At 35.5% G+C, this 22,311-nt stretch overlaps 1 protein-coding gene across 14 annotated transcripts in view; it reads right to left on the bottom strand.

Moving 5' to 3' along the window:
- picalma (phosphatidylinositol binding clathrin assembly protein a) overlaps positions 1-22,311 on the bottom strand; it is a 55,112-nt gene that overhangs the window by 12,971 nt on the left and 19,830 nt on the right. For 3 of the 14 annotated variants that reach the window (XM_067397833.1, XM_067397837.1, XM_067397845.1), the window contains 17 exons: positions 21,678-21,753; positions 19,633-19,735; positions 19,438-19,531; positions 19,169-19,280; positions 16,033-16,139; positions 15,910-15,951; positions 12,945-13,030; positions 12,076-12,199; positions 10,945-11,084; positions 9,719-9,816; positions 7,641-7,793; positions 5,841-5,924; positions 5,488-5,568; positions 2,735-2,842; positions 1,665-1,793; positions 1,450-1,480; positions 1,266-1,365 (listed from right to left, as the gene is read on the bottom strand). In XM_067397833.1, coding sequence (XP_067253934.1) covers positions 1,266-1,365; positions 1,450-1,480; positions 1,665-1,793; positions 2,735-2,842; positions 5,488-5,568; positions 5,841-5,924; positions 7,641-7,793; positions 9,719-9,816; positions 10,945-11,084; positions 12,076-12,199; positions 12,945-13,030; positions 15,910-15,951; positions 16,033-16,139; positions 19,169-19,280; positions 19,438-19,531; positions 19,633-19,735; positions 21,678-21,753 — 1,668 coding nt within the window. The remainder of the gene's footprint in view (positions 1-1,265; positions 1,366-1,449; positions 1,481-1,664; positions 1,794-2,734; positions 2,843-5,487; positions 5,569-5,840; positions 5,925-7,640; positions 7,794-9,718; positions 9,817-10,944; positions 11,085-12,075; positions 12,200-12,944; positions 13,031-15,909; positions 15,952-16,032; positions 16,140-19,168; positions 19,281-19,437; positions 19,532-19,632; positions 19,736-21,677; positions 21,754-22,311) is intronic. The other 11 variants (XM_067397838.1, XM_067397840.1, XM_067397836.1 and 8 more) reach the window with 7 other exon arrangements.

The following is a 22,311-nucleotide window of genomic DNA, read 5'->3' on the forward strand; positions in this document are numbered from 1 at the left end:
CTGCTGTGGTTTTCGTTATTATTTCATTGCAAAATAGAGTAAATACTGGCAGAACTGTGTTTAAAATAAACATTTTGTTTTTTGACCTGTTGTATAATAAATGTCACGTTTGCAGTCATGTGGATATTTGGAAACAATTGCGTTCTTGCTCGTTATCATCATTAAATACAAGAACTCACACAAGGTACATTTTTATACCGGAGAAAGTTTGAGTCTTAAATCGAAATAAATTCATTATCTGTGTCTATATTTGTTCTTCATGCGAGTAAGTGCTAAATCCCCACTTTTACAAAGGTGCATTGTCGAGAACGACCGTAATTTAGCGCAATTTAAGGCAGCAGATTCGGCACGCAATCTATGCATGCTGCTTGTGTGGATACATTCATTTTTGACTGCAAATGATGAGGTCATTTGATTAAATGTACTGGATTTACGACATTTTGGCAGTTAGAAATACATACTCTATTTTTATATTATTTTAATGTAGAATTAAATGAACTACTCAGCATTTTGTTCGCGTGTGTACCCCTCTTTTGTCACCTCACGTAGCCCAGTTTGGGAACCACTGCCCTAGGACATAGCTTATATTTTACTGTAATGTTCTTGCTTACCTGTGTCAAAAAAGTGACGTACTGTAATTGAAATATTTCCGTTCTGCAAAACAGCCACTCGCTTCTGCCGACATCTTCAGACAGCGACTACGCAGCCAACTGGTGTGAAGTTGTGAACTCACGCGCAACTGCACAACAGCTTACGATTTTAAAGAGGCAGCGTTCACTTTTACCTTTAGACGACAAATTTAGATTTTAAATTCAATATTGATTTATACAGAACTGTTGAACTAATTTACAGTATGTAACGCAAACATTATAGGTAACTGTAATTAAATTGACTAAAAATGAACAGTAATTCCATACTTCACTTAAGTAATTTAATTACAGTAAGTGTTACTTAGTAACTTGTTACACCCAACACTGGTCTGTGTACATCATCATCCAAGCACTGGACGGCCATTTTGGCCACATAAAATTAGTTTTTTGCTAATGTACAACCTTTGAATTCAGTCACTTATGATGCTGTCTTAGAAGTTAGCTGCCCATGTAGACAGCAGACAGCAAGGCAGCTCATCAGGGTTTGGAACAGAGCCCATGATTCAGAATCAGTGGAGGACCTCCAGCTATCGTCCATCCAATGGGTTATGACAGCTGTTTCTAGCATGAGTTTTGTTTCATTTGAGTCAGAGAAAGCACATATTGTTTCCTCACCATAGTGGCAGGGTTCCATGTTGTGGTCGGAGCCGTCTTTGGTTGCCAGTTGGTTCCTCCAGTCAACTTCTTCTCTCCGGGTTGACTCCAGTGGATGTCACTGAGGAGGAACAAAAGAAGCAATCATGATAAAGTTTGAAGAAAACTATGAATTTGGATTGAGATGAGTGGCAAATGTTCATACTTCTTCATTGTTCCATTTCCAATACCGAGATCTGTAAGAAAGAGAAAACTTGTGAGGGCTATGCCAGCCATTGTGTAATGCTAAATTCACCCTTTTAAGATGAATAAATCAATAAATAGCATGAAAGTTGATGTTCCAACTTCAATTTTATTTTGAATAATCGTGAAGCCCTAATACAGAGGGTTTGCTTGATGTAACAAAAACAGGACGCTTACTGCCCACAAGGTTGGCCAGGGAGGAATCCAAATCATCGGAAACCAGTTTGCCTGGCTGTTGGGTGCTGGGCGTCAGGCCCTGGTTGGGAGAGGCCACTGTGGGTTTCAAGATGCCACCTAAAATATCATCTTAAACAAACAGAGGAGAGGGAATGGGAGAGGGATAAAAGACGCAGACAACACACACAAACACAAAAAGTGCAATTAGGTTGGGTGGAGCAAGAGGCAGCTGGCCTCAGAGCTAATGTTGCAGGACTGAAAGTGGAAGAATGTGGGTAAAATCTTGTGAAGTCAACTCACCCAGACATGCAGTGCCATGCAAAGCCAGCGGCCCAAACAGATCAAACCACAAAGTGAGAGGAGAGAAAGAGGACAGAATGAGGAACATCTCAAAATATGACTGTGCAACTTATGGTGGTCTTATTTTGACACGACATGGGCTCACATTAAAAAAAATTGATTAGAAATTTAAGCTAAATTCAAGTCAACTTCCGTAATGTACCATATGATTTTTTTTCCTTTGAAATAACATGCATAATAACACCAATAATTTGTTTTTATGTTCAATTTAACATTGATTTATTCATTTATGTGTCGTAAGCTGGATTCAAACATGAGTCGCACCATGGCTCAATGTTTTAGAGTGCTAACCACTGCTCCAACATCAGTCATGTGTTTAAATCAAAACTGAGACTCAATGAAACCAATATTCAAGTAAATTAATGCAAAAAGGTTGTTTTATGAAAAGCCTAAGATGCGATTTTGTAGATGTGTTCCAAACATACAGTATTGAGAACATGACACAAAAGAGATCTAGTGTCTAAACACATTGTGATCACTTTTTTATAAAAATTACCACATCAAATTACTAAAAGAATGAAAAACGGTCATATAACCATTTTCACATGCTAGTTCCACTCTGCTAGCTTAAGCATGGTCCAATTATCTATTCAATAAAGGCTCTGGGTCCCCAAAACACATTGGACTTCAGCAGTGAGATGGATGTGAAGCATCATGTGGAGAGAAAAGCAGTGAGTGAGTCACAGAAACTGGGTTAAATTCTCTCTTACCAGCAGAGTCTGTGCTGTTGGCGGCCGACTTATTGCCGAACACTGAGTCAAAGTCGACATTAAGGCCTGTCGAACTGGGAGGCTGGGTGGTGGGAGGTGCAGAGAACCCTGTGTTAGAGGAAACAAGGTCAGACCTAAAAAAAAAAAAAAAAAAAAAAAAAAAACACCACATGCTGGTTCGCCTACACACGTTATGGCTGGAAAAATGCCAGACAGTGGTTAATGTTTTCTTCCAGTTCATGGGTAATGCATAATTGCCATCATTAATTTAAATGGATCGATTCTGTTGTAGTCGAGAGACTTCCAAAAATGTCAGCTATTTGACCGGGTAAGCCAACAACATGATTGTAGTTAAAAAAAAAGCAGCCATTTAACTTTATCATCAACTTTATCATGCCAACTCATGACAAAAGCTCCTCATTTATTCCCCTTCTTCATTGTACCTGTAAACTAGTATCCTAAATGAGTATGAGCCATTTGAGGTAAAAGTAAGGAATAACTGACGATGGGCCGTTGAATTATTAGAAAATAATGCACACCTGAGGTGGTAATGCAGCCACGACGTGACACGGAGGTTACCACACCTCAAGACATTGTTCAGATGTTGTATTTCAAGACATTTGTCAGGTTTTTGTCCCTAAAACGCTCTTGTGTGTAGGACTAATTTCTTACGCATCTCATCCCAAGTCTCTCGAGAGAATAAGCTTGTGAATTAGCCTACCTGAGTCTGTGCGTCTCTCACGGCAGCAGTGTCTCTACTAATAGCGAAACTATAAGTTTATCTACCTCAAGAACCGCACAGTTATTACCTCGCTGATGAGAAATGTCATGTAGCTTTTAAGTTGCTCTACAGTAACTATTTTAGGGATTATTTCGTCAGAGCAGCGTGGAAAACGCATTTCTTTGTGAGTGTGTGTCCGTACTGTATACAGTATGTGTGTACGTTTGAAAGAGTATGCGCTTTCAGGACACAACAAAGTGTATTTTGTGGCAAAAACCATGACAATAATTTGTCATTTTCATCCTATTGTTTACTATATTTATTTGCTTGTTTAGTGTCTTTGTGGGTTTTGCGGTTGTAGGCTGTAAGGAGTAGGACCTTTTGAAACTTACTGAAATCATTTGGCGAAGTGATATGGAACTGCAATGCGGTCAAGACCTGCATAAAACTACTTAAGCTGTGCGTTTCCCTGAAAATATTTGCACACCTTAGAATGTTCGTCAACCAATAAGATTCAAGCATTCAACAGTAGCATAAGAACTAATAAAAAATTAGGGAAATCAACTGATTTTATTATTCTTATTTACTTATTATTTTGTAATTCTTAAATAAATTGTGATATTTAGACTAATTCATCAAATTAAATTAAACATGCAAAAATTAATTGCATATCAATATTTTCTTGAAGCAATGTTGTTATAAACTAAACCATTTAAATTATAGACAACTATCTTTTTAACTAAAGCGGAAACAAAAAAATATATAAATATTAGATAGAAAAAAAAATATAAATGTTGCCTTGACAACTAACTGAAATTAAATTAAAGTTGAAATTAAATTTAAGTTAAAGCTGAAGTACTAAAATCACTAAAACTGCTAAAAAACTGTTTAAAAAAATTATATATATTTTTTTTTTCACACACTATATATATATATAAAATTATATGTATATAAAAATATTAACAAGTAAATGTATTTAATAAAAAGAATACAGATCCACATATACATAAAATATATAAAATAATACTAGAATACCAGTGCCTTGAAGGTGACATGAAAGAGGAACTTTGCAAAAAATAGGAATTTTTTTTTTTTTTTTTTTTTGGAATTTAATAATTAATTGAACTAAATTAAGGTTAACTATTAAATTATCAACCCAAAACATTTGTTGCAAACTTGAACTGTGAGCCAAATGTCTGAATCAACTTCCAACCAGTTCCTATCAGCTAAACAAAAGCACATCTGCAAATTAGAGCTGTGCAATTAATCACAATCGCAAAACAATTGCGATTTGAGCACATGCAATTTCTAAATCGCAAAGACTGCAATTGTATTTATTAATTTATTTATATTTTAATTCAGAATATTTTGGAGTATTTTGGATTCAGGAGAGAGGATGTGTCAGAAAGCAAGGTAATTTGTAAGACGTGAGATTATTGCAACGAAACGGGACAATACAACAAACCTGTTCCAGCACTTAAAACAGTGCCATTAAAAAAAAAAAAAAAAAGTATGATCAATACATGTCGACAAAGTCCATCGAAACTAACAAAAGCACACCTCAAAGCCAGCCTGAACCGACTGAACAAGTATCCATTGTTCAAGCATTTGCAAGCATCACGCCTTATGAGAAAGGATCAAAATGGCACAAAGAAATTACAGACGCGATCACCTAACATATATGCAAAGACATGGTGCCTGCGTACATCGTCAGTAAAGATGGCTTCCCAAGACTAATACAAACAACTCAACAAAATATGCCATCTCTATTTATCAAACTGTTAATACTACGTTATTTAATTGTGAAATGTTTTGTTATGCACTGAATACATTTAGAATGTAGCATATTTGAAAAAGCAAAACCAATAGCCAAAATCGAAAATAAAATCGCAATTGCAATATTCATTAAAAAAAATTGCAATATGATTATTTTGTCCATATTGCACAGCCCTACTGCGAATGGAACAAAAAAGGACAAGAGACAGCTGTAGGACACAAAAAGAAAGAGACAGGCTGGAGGGACAACACCTACCTCCGAATAGTCCAGCTACAGTGGAGGGCTCAGAGTGGAAGAGAGGAGTGTTAGGGTAGGCAGCCGGAGAGCAGAACGAGTCTGACAGGCCCAGAACAAAAGCACAGGAGAGCCAGAAATGGGAAAATTAGTGAAGTGAGACAGGAATATGCAATAAAAATGCAAAAATAATACCAGGGAAAAAAAAAGATATAAAGCCTGCATACTCTATATTCAAGTTAAGAGGGTGGAGTTAAAACAAAAACTAAGTTTCAATTTTTAGGGGTTAAAAAGGACTCAAAGGGGAAACCATGGGGTAACGCCACTATGTTTCCTGAGGTCAGAAAACATAAATCACGCTGGGACGTCTGTACCTGAGAGGAAGCAGCCCATCCGAGCGCAGGGCTCGACGGGTGACGCAACGGAACTGCTCGAATCAATAAAGGGATTGTAATTATCTGGAGAACCAAGAAATGAAATTGACATTTGGGAAAAATTTTAAAACTTAACACTCTAAGGATGGGAGGAATAAAAAGGGTAAAAGAAAAATCAAGGAAGGCAGCAAAGCACAACCAAGCAGGTTTATATTTTTTGAGTAAGGTGGTCCAGAGACCATCATACAGACCCATACAGAAAAATCACCATATAAAAAGCATTATTTGAGGTTTAGCGTGGGCAAAAAGGACCACCAAACTCAAATAGGGCACATACATTTTTAAGCAGTTAATTTGTACTTGATAACAGCCATTCTCACTCTTGATCACACTTGTGTATTCATATTAGACCAGCATTACTAGACCTTAAAAGATAAGCCACCATATTACAGCTGTACAAACACAAACACACTTTACAGTAACAACAAACCATCTGTCTGTCACTCTCTCAGATATGTTATTGTTCGCTCTGAGAACATAATAAATAATGTCCCCAGCATAGAACAAACTCACAGAAGCTACACTTCCTTTATTGCATTAACACAACCATAGAAAGGCATACACAAACGCACACAGGCTGTGTTTCAAAACCTAGGCAGTGTTCAGAATAGCATACTACCACACTTATCTTACCATTTCTGCAGTATATTTGGCATAATATGACAATTTTATGAATTTTAATTATTTAGCATTTGCCAAAATATGCAGTATACAACCCAGGTACACTGCAAGAATCACTGTATCCCACAATGCAATGCGTTTGACTTGACCTTCAATTTACACTGAAAAATGAACAGGAAGTTAAAATAAAATCTATAAAAATAGTACCTTATTTTATTCTTTTTTATCATTATTTTTTCTTCTTGTCACTGCTGTTGTTGTGTATCGATGCATTGAAAATATTCTACATATACCAATCATGAAATGACATTTTCACACAAAACTTTTTTTTCTCATTTCCATTTCCGACAACCAAAGGGCAGCTCACGGATTAAAAATCCATGTAACTTGTCTTAATAGAGCATGTAATAAAGTCTTAAAGTAACATCATAATGCTACTATATATGTATATACAATAACATTTTACATAAATATTATAGTATAATTCTGTATAAAACAAATTCACAAACGCGTCCCCAAATTCACAAATGCACTATACAGCACAGGCACCTCCCCCTTCATGAGTGGGCAGGCTCCTTACTGCTGATTGGCTAGAAGTGTGTTTTGGTGCTCGCTCTGTTTCAGTTTCAACAGCGTTTCTCAGAAAACGCTTACTGCACCTTTAATAACAGACTGTTTTACATAGTATTTAACTAATTAGTTTGCAAAAATTAATTTATTTATGTAAACAATTTAATTGATTAGTATGTGAAATTTAATTCTAATTTATTTATTCAATGTATACTACTGTATGCAGTAGGCTAGTATTCCATTTTGAGCTGCCTTCACAGACAGCATTTTTGCGCATCATAGGCGCATTTGAAGTTTTGAGTTAGATCTAAAAAGATACTGTCTAGGTAGGCAGCTCACTAGGTTTTGAGTACACAGCCGGTATGAACTTGAGACACACGTATCAGGTATTTTAAGGGTTAACTCGGGTCACTGCCCAGCAGGTCTTTGTACACTTGATGCGATGGAGCATTCAGGATAAAAATGAGAGTGGAGGGAAAACAGACCAGCACGCAGCAGGCGAAAGAAAGCAAACAGTGCACGACATGAGAAAAAAGATCAGCCGTTTACCACCGAACATTTCATGACTGGATGTCCTAGAGGAAAAACTAACAGCATCTGAAGACACAACAGGCAGATGGACAGGATCAACAACAGGTTTTGTAAGGAAAGGATTTAAGTTTGGAATGGAGTCGTCAACGGCCTCTGTAGACGTGAAAGGATCTACACGGCCAAAGACAAGACAGAAACAGAAAATAACAAGAAGAGGTTAGAGAGAGAGAGAGAGAGAGAGAGAGATTCCAAGAGAACATGCAAACAGAGACTAACAGACAAAATGTGGTGGAGTCTGTTTGGTCTAGACTTAGATGCTTCAGATGTAAATAAACTATCATCACACTAGACTGAATCAGACATCCGACAAAGGTTGTAATGAACATGTAACAAATCGTGCATCTAAGCTAAATGGACAGGAATGATTCTTTGAATCAGGACAAATATTACAATGCACAAAATTGTATTTGACTGGCAATCAAATACATTCAGTAAACCTTAGTGTGATTTGCAGCTTTAAAGTTGTACTAAAATGATTCAATACATAAATATTTATATATACACAATAATAAATATTAATTACTTTTTATTTTTGTAAAAAACTTTAAAAGGTGCCCTAGAACATTTTTTCACAAGATGTAATATAAGTCTAAGGTGTCCCCTGAATGTGTCTATGAAGTTTCAACTCAAAATACCCCATGGATTTTTTTAAATTAATTATTTAACTGCCTATTTTGGGGCATCATTAACAATGCACCGATTCAGGCTGCAGCCCCTTTAAATCTCTCGCTCCCAGCCATGTTTCGCTGTTGTCCTTGCTTGCTTACCTAGTCTGATGATTCATCTGTGCAGCTCCAGATGTTAATACTGGCTTGTGTAATGCCTTGAACATGAGCTGGCATATGCAAATATAGGGGGCGTACATATTAATGATCCCGACTGTTACGTAACAGTCGGTGTTATGTTGAGATTCGCCTGTTTTTCCGAGGTCTTTTAAGCAAATGAGATTTACGCAAGAAGGAGGAAGCAATAAGTTTCAATAAAACTTTAGCCTGATTAGCTTTTAAATTGTGTTAAATAAGATTTATATACACACTATTATATATTATTGTTATTATTAAAAATTGTTATTAAGCTAAATGTTTACAGAAACTTTGGAACAGCCAGAATAAATAAATAAATAATATTAGTTAATTACATACAACTTTATAGCTGCAATTTTATTTGCTAAAAATATTTAATGAAAAAAAAAAAAAAAAAAAAAAAAAAGATTTCTTTTTATTTCATGTCTTAAAATACATTATGTCCCAAAATTCAATGTGAAATTCAACATCTATGAATGCCTCATATAATTTTCACTATTAACATTAAAGGATTAGTTCATCCAAAAATGAAAATTCTCACATTTCCTCACATATGTTGTTCCAAGACTGGGAATATGTTCCACAAGTCAAAAGGATCACTTTTACAAGGCGTTTTTGGAGTGTGACAGCCCAAGTTTTAATTTTCTTCCTTTATCTTGGAGAAGTGTGGCCAGGATAGCCACCTAAAATTTCACATTTTGTGTTCCACGGTAAAATGAAACCCATAAGGGTTTGGAATGACATATTGATGGATAAACGATTACAGATTTATAATATTGAGATGAACTTTAAATACAGTAGGACATGACAGCATTCTGCTGTTGAACAGTGTAAAGCCTACTTGAAACTCCAACGATCTTCAACTCACATCAAGATAATACATCTAGGAAAGTTGCTGAGCATGTTTTACGTAGTATAATCCAATAAACACTGGCTTTTTCTGGATCTGCCTGGCTAATATCGGAAACCAATATTATATCAGTTCCATCAGGTTAAATATCACATTACACACCCTATCAGCTCTTTTAGTTAAAAATTAGGCCCTTGTATATCAGACTTTACAGATTAGATGTTATTTAGATGCATACAACAAGAACATGTTTCCTTTAAGCGATAAAATTCCAGAGGGAATATTCATGGCTTCAGAGGAGAAGACAGTGTTGATGTAAGCTCGATTTCTTTCAGATACATATTAATGCAGATCTGTGAGTTCCTGTGGTGTGACCCACTCACCTCCCCATGTGTTGGCTAAAGGCAGGCCGGTGGAGAGAGGCAGGGAGGGCTGGAACGCGGGCTGCAGGTCCAACAGATCGTTCGGCACCTTCGGAGTACTGGAGCCAGACATGCACCAAGACAAACACAGAAACACACATACGAATCACATTAATGTCTTCCATTAAACGGCAATCTAAGCGCCAAGCATTTCACAGTTATATGGCAAAGACAAACTTGGCACGTTGATTTGAAGTGCTTAAAGTGGAGACTTAGGGAGTTGGGGGGAAATTCACATGCAATCAATACCTTCTTCACAGCCAAATCCTGTCTGGGCAGGAATTCACACACTTACAGGGCAAACAAGAGAACCGGAGCCTGATTTGAAACTTTTTTTTTTTTTTTAACTATACAAAGCCACACAGTTTCAGGACAGCAGAGATTAATCTGATTTGAACAAACCCCTAACCGCAAGTATAATAGTAATATTGATGCAAGCACCATTAATAACGCATGTCCCTGTTGCTCCTTGGCTGACATCATTATAAGCACATATGCCTGTAACGTAATCGCTATACTTGCCGTCATTTTGTAGTCCTGCATAGAGCCCTAATAAAACACTAAAAGCTGAAGATTGATGCCAAACGATTGCACATGTGCACTCATGCACCAACAGGGAAAATAATCACTACCAGCCAGACTGTGGGATTAATCATCAAAAATAGAGCAATTAGTTCTGCCCACACAATCTGACTGGCTGAAAAGCATTTGAACTTTGCATTTTGACATTATATACTGTGTGTGTGTATTATATATTATATATATATATATATATATATATATATATATATATATATATATATATATATATATATATATATATATATATATATATATATATATATTATATATATTATATATTATATATATATATATAAAAATATAAAAACTTTTTTTCTTTTTTAAATCATTACTGAAAACAGTTGTGCTGCTTAATATTTTTGTGGAAACTGATAAATTGTATTCCCAGGATTTCTTGATTGCTATCAAAAGAACAAAATTTTTTTTGACAGAGGAATTTTTGTTATTATAAATAATACATTATAATAATACATTATAAATACTTTTACTGTCACTTTCGATCACTTAAAAGCATCTCTGCTAAATAAAAGTAATAATTTCTTTCAAAAACTAAACAAAAAATAAAATCGTACTCACCCCAAACTGTACACATATAAAACTATTACCTGTTAGCAAAGCTACTGGACGTGGAGAAGAGGTCAATGGCTTGGGCGGTACTGATGGTTCCCGTCGCGGTGGAAACAGGAGATGCCGCAGTCGTGGAGGATATGGAGGGCTTCTTGGACAGTTCCTTTAGACGCTGCTCCTTGGTGAAGAAAATACCAAACAGCATAGGGGACAGTGGGGTAAGATAAGGCTTTTTTTTTTTTTTTTTTTTGTAGTCCTCGGGATAAAGGAAAATGAGGCAGAAGTACAACGAAAGTACCAGGTTAAGGGTAAGTTGATCCGAGTCAGTGGGTAAGTTGCACCATCTGGGTGTAAACTGACCATCTAACAGAATCTGAATCATACCCATGTGAAATTTTAAAGATACTTTACCTCTTTTAGAAACTAATTTAATAATAAAATTTCCTTTTGCAAATAATCATATTTCTTTTCTTAAACCTAGCTTAAACAACATAAAACAAACCAAATTAAGTTTCAATATCTTTAATTGCTTGCATTTCTGAAACAATATGTTGAACACCAAAGTTGTAAGATTCCCAAAAACAGACTAAACTGAAAACATTTTAGTCAAAAGGTTCTTGGTAGTTTTTCCGCAATGTCGACCATGTTAGGCCATTAGGGACTACAGGTGGAAAGATATAGATGATAAAGCATCTTCTGGTTCATATAAGAGAAGGATCTGGTTTACTTGTAAACTGTTCCTATCAGATAAACTATCAAATATTTAGCTTAATGATTTGCATGGCTTTATACATTGCTAAATCACTAACATGCATCATAAATATTTTCAGACCTGGACAAATTTGCTTTGATGTAACAGCCATTACATCTGTTATGCTAAAAATTTACTTTGACAAGCCAAAAACAGTTTTTAAAGTAAATGTACTCCCATGTACTTCTCCTTTTCACAGTCTGGCAGAAATGATGGGTGAATCCAAAATATATGGTCACATGACAATAAGAGGGTCAGTTGTCAAGATACATGGGGTGATACAGGGCTCATCTTACCCCACTCTCCCCCAACCTTTTTAATTGGGTATGCTCCAATATGATCAGCTTTTATAAAAAAAAATAAAATAAAAAAATAAAAAAAAAACCTTTCCACTCTTTTTCAGATGGACGTTACATACCTTAAGTGCTTTTAATCGAGCCTGCTCTTCCTCAAGAGCTGCCTGCTTTTCCCTCTCATCAACTTTGGTGAAAGAGATACCCGTGTTGGCCAAGGAGGACACCGCATTGGACAGCGTACTGGCTCTGAGTGGAAAGACAGACAGGAGGATCTGATACAGTAAACATGCCACTGTTGAAAAATGCTAGGGTTGCATTAATGGGCATCAGCGCTACTAGCATGAGCACAGAGCACATTTTTACTGCTTCCGCTACAGGAACCAAGTTTGACATTTTTTGTGGAAGTCCAGGGTCAATGTTACCAAAGGTAGCATTTTTTTTAGCCTACATCCAAACTGCAAGTCATCAAATTCCTGTAAAGTCCTCCTGTACAATTTAAAGTTTAAACACCATCATAGTTTATGCAACATTGAAAAAATATGAAAATTAAATGGTACATCACATTATGAACCATTTATGACCTGATAGAGGATAGCAATACTTTATTATAAAACAATAAATTAAATAAATACAATATTGAAACCTGTGCAACATATAAAATATGATAAACAAAGATAAAGAGTAAACAAAAAATGTACCAAAATACACACACGCACACGTACAAACATTTCAATATCTTGTGAATGTAGGTAAACGTAGATTTCTAGATGGCAGTATTATATTGTTGTCTGCATAAAAATCAATATAACATTTTCAAAATCCCCCTTACTTGGAAATTTTAACCTGACACAAAACTCCTGAAACACCTCACCCACACACACACACTCGGCACATCCAAAAGTCGCACGCACTCGCTGAATGCAAAGCATGAAGACAGCAACCCCCTCACATACTAGAAAGTTCAAAATTAACTGCTTGAAAATCACTGTACCTGCTGGCGGCTGTGGAGTCTTTGACCTTTTTCCCCTCTAATGATGCCAAATGCTGCTCGAGGGCATCCAGAAGGCTACTGGGGGCCTAGAGGAATGGAAACATTACATTATCTTACAGGGCAGGACACACTCTCCGACCACAGAACAAATATACACATGCAACATATAAGGGCGATTGTTCAATTAGGGGAAAGTTCGACAATTTGAAATCTTGAAAAATGAAATGTATCGATCTAAAATGTAAAAAAAAATAATAATAATAATAATAATTATCTCATCTCATGTTCTAAAGGACCTAACTATGAACAAACTTCTACTAGATTTTGGAATCAACTTTTTGACGTTTTATGGCAATGATGTTACAATTTGATATTTTTCACATTTTGGAAAAAAAAAAAGTTTAAAGGGGTCATGACCAATTTTTTGAGGTTATAGCACAAAAAATACAAATATTAAGCTGCTATCATATCCAATACAGTAGGGAGCTTTATCCTTCAGTAAATGTTTCTTTGCAAACTCTCCATTCAGAGATGGGCACTCGAGTTAGAGACTCGGACTTGAGTCGCATTTTAACAGACTTCAGAATTAGAATAAATAAAGAATTTGTGTTGTGTTTAAATAGATTTATAATAGATTTATATTGCATCTCATTTCCTGTCATGGTACATCGGACTCTTGTCATACATTTTGATTACGTATGTCCGTGCGCATAAACTCCGAAATGTCATAAGAGTCCCATGAAACATGACGGGAGACACCAAGAGATATGTTCTTTCGTTTGAGTTTATTTTCACGTCAGATCAGCTAGATGCATAAAATGTGGGAAAACAATTAAAGACACCGGAACAACATCATCAAATTTTATGACACATCGCATCCACAGAGGTTAGTCACATTAACTCACACAGCTAGCTATCAGCTAGCTATTATACTGTGGTGTAGCTGCATGGCTCTTTGAATTGCCAGCATGTTAAAATATGAAGAAAAAAAAAACAAAAAAAAAAAACTAGACTTTAAACCTAGCACTACGTTTTATCAATCTTTTTGTATTATATGCAGCTTTTATATTTCTTCATGTGTGTCCATATTAGAGAGTGATAGAAAGACATGTTAATCCATTTATTACTTAAAGCTCATATTTTAACATATCACAATCAGCATGTGTAGATGTTTTCTATTGATATTCTTAAACATTCCGAGGTTTGATATTTTCTGATAATGACTGTTGTCACTAACAACGAAGCTGTATAACAAACCATGACTCACTGGCGCCATCTTGCGTCCACTTAGCGACTATTGAAAATGACTACTCGTGTTGCCAGGATGACTGTTTTGTACATTGTAATGGATTATAAAGTAACAAGCTGGATGTACATTATCCCTTACGTCATAGGACCTTAATTTCTAATAAAACAGATGATAGAAAGATCATATAATTTTGTCTACATAATACAACTAGGATAAAAAATAGGATTTGATTATGAGAATTTTTTTTTTAAAATGACTCGAGACTCGACTCAGACTCGTGACAAAAGACTCCAGACTTGACTCAGACTCCAGTGATAAAGACTTCAGACTTGACTCGTACTCCAGATAAAAGACTCATGAACATCTCTGTCTAAATTACATTGCCTCCTTTACAAAATATTCTGATGTCAAATGCTCCAAACAAACATAATCCTTAACAATACTTAACAATTGATGTCATGACTCATTTAATAAGTCTTGGACTTCTTTTAAAGAAATTAATTAAAATAAAAATTATACCTAAATAGAACCTTTTTTTTCTAAAATATTTGGCATGATGGTATATAACGAAATACTGGGGACAGTAATTCTATATTATTAATTATTACAAAAATTATAACCTGTTTACATAAATACTGAATGAACTGAAAAGCTGTACATTTTAAAAATACTATACATACACGAACACACAAAAAAAAAAAAAAAAAAAAGTACTTCAGATAGAAATGTCCCCCTAATTGAAGAATCACTGTTGTACAAAAAGACCGATAGCATGCAAAGGTACAAACCAAAGGCTTTGAACACAGAGAGAAAAGAGTGAGATGCAGGTACTTACACAAACTGTAAACTGAAAATGAAAGATAAGGAAAGATACAGAATATAAAGGTGGTAGTTTAACAGATGTTTTCAGAGTATTTCAGAAACCGCAAAACAGTAAAGCAGAATAAAAACAAACCCAAAGAGCTTGTAAACTTGAAATATGTAATATGTAAAATAATTTATGTAAAAAAAAAAAAACATTTATCTGTTTACTCTCGCTGCAATCCAAAGTTGTAACCATATATAGGAAAATCATCTGTTGAAAAACCAACATAACTGATCACAACTTTGAATACTGAGGGGAACCTGTCCCATTTAATATTACTGATGATTCTGCTCTGCTGCAACCTTACGAAAAGAATCCCATTCTTTTTAATATGATCTCCTGAACACACAAACATGTAAAAACCTAGTTGGTGAAAAGGAAAAGAAAACAAAAGAAATCAAACCTAAGCCTAGCCCCTGATTCTGTCTAGCCCTGTAAGCTGCCTACAGTATCACACCTTTATGTGCTGTATGAATCCAGCAATAAGGACAGTTAGAATAGTTTCTCCCACCAGTGTCATGCAGAAATGTCCGCATGCACCGACAACAGCAGGCCTGCGGTTTGCAGCTGCATTGCACAAGCAAATTAGCTGCAGTTCTAGAACTCTCAGATGACTTTTTCCTCTAAAACTCATTTTAAGTATTAAGATTTCTAGGTAACAGCAGGTTAGAGAGTTCTACAACCCACACTCGTTTAAAACTAATGTAGCCGTGCTAAATTTTGCTGTGGAGCTCAAGCTGTGTCTCGCAGGAAGAGGGAAGAGTGACAGTTAAGTAGCCGATAGGCAGAAAGGGAAAGCAGTCAGTCAGTGTTTTTCCTCAAAACCAAGGCTGATATATTTGTGTCCTCACCTGTGACAGATCCGGTATGTCTCCTCGATCGATTCCCACTTGCTGTAATGAGCAGGAAAGAGTTTTTTAATGTGTGCTCCATCCGTACTGACTCATTATATAAGCTAGGTTACACCATCTTACCTCTGCCACTTTGAGAAACTCTGAGATTCTCGTCATTCGAGTGAGGAATTTCTTATAGATGTCCAGGCCTTCTTTACACTGTGCTTTCTTCATGTCAAAGTACTTCTCTGCAGACGGGAAAAGGTACGAAGTCAGATTTTTAGATAGTTTTGCATTCCCAGTTCCCACCACATTTTAAAGGGGGCTTGCTTTTCACTCTGTGACTTCACCAGACCAAGTTATGCTTGGCATCTGTCATCACAACATAACCCAAAGCGGCTCTCACTAGTATGTCAGTCTCTCACAGAAACTCTCATCCAACATATAACCACTGAATGAAGCCAACGGATGCAGCTCAGTCCTTGAGCAGAGCCATCCAACACAAACAATCTAAGTAGAACTGCTCAACTTAGTAAAAATATCATATTGCGATTGTTTTAACAAACACTTCAGTAGCGATTTGAACAGTGATATGATAATCTCATGTTTTTGCTGATTAGATATCATGGATACAAAATAAGATGGAATAAAATCACAATAAAACAGCAGCTTTTCAACAGGCTGTGCAAACACCACTCTGAATTAATCTGAATTAATGGAACCAAACTAAACCTCTTTTGCAGACACAAATGTACCCAGATCTCTTTGTATTCACACTGTATCTGAATTTGAAAGTGGACTCAGATCTCTTTTTGGTGCACTTTAGTTGATAAATAGCTAATAATAAATAAATATATTTAAAGATGTTAAAATATATACAAGCAAAACGTGTATATATATATATATATTATATATATTATATATATATATTATATATATTATATATATTATATATATATATATATATATATATATATATATATATATATATATATATATATATATATATATATACAGTGTGTGTGTATATATTATTATTATTATTATTATTATTATTATTAATACTAATATTAATATTAATATTAGTATTAATAATAATAATAATAATTATAATATATACACACACACTATATATATATATATATATATATTATATATTATATATATATATATATATATATATATATATATATATATATATATATATATATATATATATATATATATATATATATATATATATATATATATATATATATACACAAACCCGATTCCAAAAAAGTTGGGACACTGTACAAATTGTGAATAAAAAAGGAATGCAATAATTTACAAACCTCATAAACTACCTGTCCCAAAAAAAAAAGTTGGGACAGGTAGCAATAAGAGGCCGGAAAAGTACATATAATGTACATATAAAGAACAGCTGGAGGACCAATTTGCAACTTATTAGGTCAATTGGCAACATGATTGGGTATAAAAAGAGTCTCTCAGAGTGGCAGTGTCTCTCAGAAGTCAAGCTGGGCAGAGGATCACCAATTCCCCCAATGCTGCGGCGAAAAATAGTGGAGAAATATCACAAAGGAGTTTCTCAGAATAAAATTGCAAAGAGTTTGAAGTTATCATCATCTACAGTGCATAATATCCTCCAAAGATTCAGAGAATCTGGAACAATCTCTGTGCTTAAGGATCAAGGCCGGAAAACCATACTGGATGCCTGTGATCTTCGGGCCCTTAGACGGCACAGCATCATATACAGGAATGCTACTGTAATGGAAATCACAACATGGGCTCAGGAATACTTCCAGAAAACACAATCCACTGTTGTCGTGAACACAATCCACTGTGCCATTCGCCGCTGCCGGCTAAAACTCTATGTCAAAAAAGAAGCCATATCTAAACATGATCCAGAAGTGCAGGCATTTTCTCTGGGCCAAGGCTCATTTAAAATGGACTGTGGCAAAGTGGAAAACTGTTCTGTGGTCAGACGAATCAAAATTTGAAGTTCTTTTTGGAAAACTGGGACGCCATGTCATCCTGACTAAAGAGGACGAGGACAAGGACAACCCAAGTTGTTATCAGCGCTCCGTTCAGAAGCCTGAATCCATCTCTGATGGTATGGGGCTGCATGAGTGCGTGTGGCATGGGCAGCTTACACATCTGAAAAGGCACCATCAATGCTGAAAGGTATATCCAAGTTCTAGAACAACATATGCTCCCATCCAGACATCATCTCTTTCAGGGAAGACCTTGCATTTTCCAACATGACAATGCCAGACCACATACTGCATCAATTACAACATCATGGCTGCATAGAAGAAGGATCCGGGTACTGAAATGGCCAGCCTGCAGTCCAGATCTTTCACCCATAGAAAACCTTTGGCGAATCATAAAGAGGAAGATGCGACAAAGAAGACCTAAGACAACTAGGAGCCTTTATTAGACAAGAATGGGACAACATTCCTATTCCTAAACTTGAGCAACTTGTCTCCTCAGTCCCCAGACATTTGCAGACTATTATAAAAAGAAGAGGGGATGCCACACAGTGGTAAACATGGCCTTGTCCCAACTTTTTTGAGATGTGTTGATGCCATGAAATTTAAAATCAACTTATTTTTCCCTTAAAATGATACATTTCCGCAGTTTAAACATTTGATATGTCATCTATGTTGTATTCTGAATAAAATATTGACATTTTAAACTTCCACATCATTGCATTCTGTTTTTATTCACAATTTGTACAGTGTCCCAACTTTTTTGGAATCGGGTTTGTATATATAAAAATAAATATAATAAATTATTTGTTAATCATGAAAAATATGTTTATTTTTAATATTTTTATTATTCAATAGTTACAACTAGGAACAAAGAAAAAATTATTACTTGTGCAACCCTACTTCAATGTCTCGCTATTTAATTCTGGGTTCTCAACATAACATGATCAGTCTTTGATTAGACAATGTTCAAGTTGAAATCTGCTCGGTTTTACTGCCCTAAACAGTAATGTTGGCCTTACTTGGCCCAAAAAATACATTCTTAGACTACTCATATGTACATGAAGGGTTTGTTTTATGAGCTACAACTTTCAGGCAATAAACAATCCGCCATAAAACTGAGTGACGTGTCAGGTCAGAGTCCTATGCAGCTGTCGATGAGTGTGTTGATATTTTAAGTTTAAAGGTCTCTGTAACAGGAACCAACAGCAGAGATAACTGGTGAAAGCCAATATGTAGGGCAGCCCACAGCGAATTGTGAAAGCTCAAGTAGGATAACAGCTCACCAAGCAAGTTGATGATCCCTTCATTATAGGCTGCAAACAGACGGATGGCATCTTTAAACAAAAGCATGAATGCGGCGTTAATGACTCCATTTGTGAGCTCATTGGCATTTACCTGCAGACAAAAAACAAGCCAAATTTGGGTTTGGGATGATTATGCTTATTAATTATGATTATTAATTTAATTATAACAAGTGAAAAAAAGACCATCGATAAAAGGTCAAGCTGTTAGCGGACATGTAGCAAAGTCTAGCTGCTTTCATCAAACTCACGTTAAAGTCGAGGAGTGCATCCATCTGGTTTTGGATAATGGGGATGGTCTTTAGGAGCTTCTCTGTGTTCATAGTTCTCATTACGCCTTCCGCCCTTTGACAATGAGAACGACAACCAAACAATTCAGTAAAGAGTAAAGGAGAATTTTCATTTTTGGGTGAACTATCGCTTTACGAATTAGAAAACAGACTTACCCTCGTTTTACTTTTGTGAAGTCAAAAGCCACTTGTCTGTACGAGACTGCCTTTTCATTCAGGTAGCGGCTGTACCTTCGGATGAAGGTGGACATGTCATATCCTGCTCGAAGAAAAGAACATGTTGTCTTTTGAGTTCACAGTGACCCTCGCGTTGTTGAACTTAGTCATACCGCAAACTATATTCTTGTGTTCTGATTCCAGATATTTAAAAATGTGAGTCCTTGATGTTTTAGTCGAATCCTTAGCACAATATTTCAGTATGATTGTGACTCATTGTTATTGCTAAAAGGAAACAACATTCCGCTTTCCACAGGGTTAGTATAATGCATGACACAGCTTAGAACCCGTAAGCTTTATCTGACTCTACTAACTATGACAGGTCATCGTGATGTATACTAGTCAATGCCACCAGTAATAAGCTCAAATACAAGCATACTAAAAGGTAATAGATATTTACAATATATTCTAAAATAATTATGCAAATATGAGAACACATAAGACAGAAATAGCCAAAAATATTATTAGAGTTTGTTTAATTTCTGTGAATTCATTTTTCCAAACTGTCTGTCTTTGTCTTCAAAACACAGATTCAATAATTCACAGTAACTCAGAAATGTCCACAAAAAGCTCTATGGCATTTTAAGTTCTTATATTATTTTTACTAAAACATTTTAATGTAGAAAAAAAATGTAATGTTTCTTGTCTTTATTCTATTAATTTTGTAATTGCAAATTTGTATTGTATTTTACTTAAAGGGTTAGTTCACCCTAAAATGAAAATTCTGTCATTTATTACTCACCCTCATGTCGTTCCACACCCGTAAGACCTTCGTTCATCTTCGGAACACAAATTAAGATATTTTAGTTAAAATCCGATGGCTCCGTGAGGCCTTCATGGAGACCAATGGACACTTCCTCTCTCAAGATCCATAAAGGTACTAAAAACATATTTAAATCAGTTCATGCGAGTACAGTGGTTCAATATTAATATTATAAAGCCATCACTAAATAAGTCGTTATTTAGGTTTTTTTTGGTGCTCCAAAAATATTCTTGTCGCTTTATAATATTAATATTGAACCACTGTACGCACATGAACTGATTTAGATGTGTTTTTAGTACCTTTATGGATCTTGAGAGGGGAAATATCCATTGCTCCCTATGGAGGCCTCACGGAGCAATCGGATTTCAACTAAAATATCTGAATTTGTGTTCTGAAGATTAACGAAGGTCTTACGGGTGTGGAACGGCATGAGGGTAAGTAATAAATGACAGAATTTTCATTTTTGGGTGAACTAACCCTTTAACAACAAGAATGTACTTGGCTGCAATGGCATAAAATAAAATAAAATAAAATAAAATAAAATAAAATAAAATAAAATAAAATAAAATAAAATAAAATAAAATAAAATAAAATAAAATAAAATAAAATAAAATAAAATAAAATAAAATAAAATAAAATAAAATAAAATAAAATAAAATAAAATAAAATAAAAATCCAGCAATAACGAATACTAAAAAGTAGGATCAAGATGAAGTATTACAGTGTGCCTCAGAAAGAAAATCTGAGCCAGGAAGTTCTAGTCACTTTCAGAAAATGGGTCTAGAGTCCTTCTTGAAAGACTCTCCTCTGAATCCCCTGCTGCCTTCTGTGATTGCTGGCTGCCAGGCAGCTTCTTAACATGGGAAAAGCCTTGGGTAAATAAAACCACTAGTGCTTTATTTAAGCTGAAAGTCGGCCATGTTGCCGAACAGTCCCCAAAAGGGATTTCAGAGAGAGAAGAGCAAATAGACAGACAGAGAAATAGCGAGAAACAGGACCTAAAGCTTCCACTGCAGACCCTCCAACGCCACATCTGACCATGACTAACATTACAAAATGAAAGAACTGTGAAAACTCTGCAGAGCATGTTCTGTCAGCTCCTCAAACATTCATCATGTCTGCATTTGTCATAGGTTTAGTTGCACATGAAAATGGATGACACAGCTGCAATGTGTTTGGAATAAAAGAATGAGTAATGAAGTGTCGGGCTGAAAGTACCTACCTTGTAACCCGCTTTTGTCCAAAAAATTACTGAGGTTGAATAATGTGTTCCTGGAGGCCAGATATTGTACAAATCTCTGTCAACATGAAGAACAAAGAGTTCATGTTTCAATTTATTCTCAAGTTAGTCACCATGCAAATAAATAGTATTGTCAAAGTCACAAGTGTAAAATTGATTGACAGTGGCACATTGTGCTGGTTTAAACGCTCTAGCTAGAGCCCTAAAACAAAAATGTGATCAAACACTGTTGAAAATACCAACAGTTTAAGGATTAGTTCAACAAAAAATTAAATTTCTGTTAGGGCTGCAAGATTTGTCACAATTTTATCGCACACGATTTGGTAAAAACTGCGATTATTTTATGCGCAGCTTGTCAGTGCTGTACGGCTCTGTGATCAGTAGTAAATGTTTACTAGTAAATCTTTATCTGAAAGCCAGAGGCCTCGTGCAGAAACTGCAAATATGCCCTGCTGCCGAAGTAGAACACGCGCCATTTCAGGAAATCCCATACTATCGCTGTAGCTGAATAAACAGAAGATTGAAACGTTTTGATTGATTAAACATGACTGAAACGTTTTGATAACGAACACACAACTGCCTTATTCTGTGTAATAAGCCACATCATCTCACAGAA

Source organism: Chanodichthys erythropterus, chromosome 10 (assembly GCF_024489055.1).
Source record: "Chanodichthys erythropterus isolate Z2021 chromosome 10, ASM2448905v1, whole genome shotgun sequence".
In the NCBI taxonomy this organism is placed as follows: Eukaryota; Metazoa; Chordata; class Actinopteri; order Cypriniformes; family Xenocyprididae; genus Chanodichthys; species Chanodichthys erythropterus.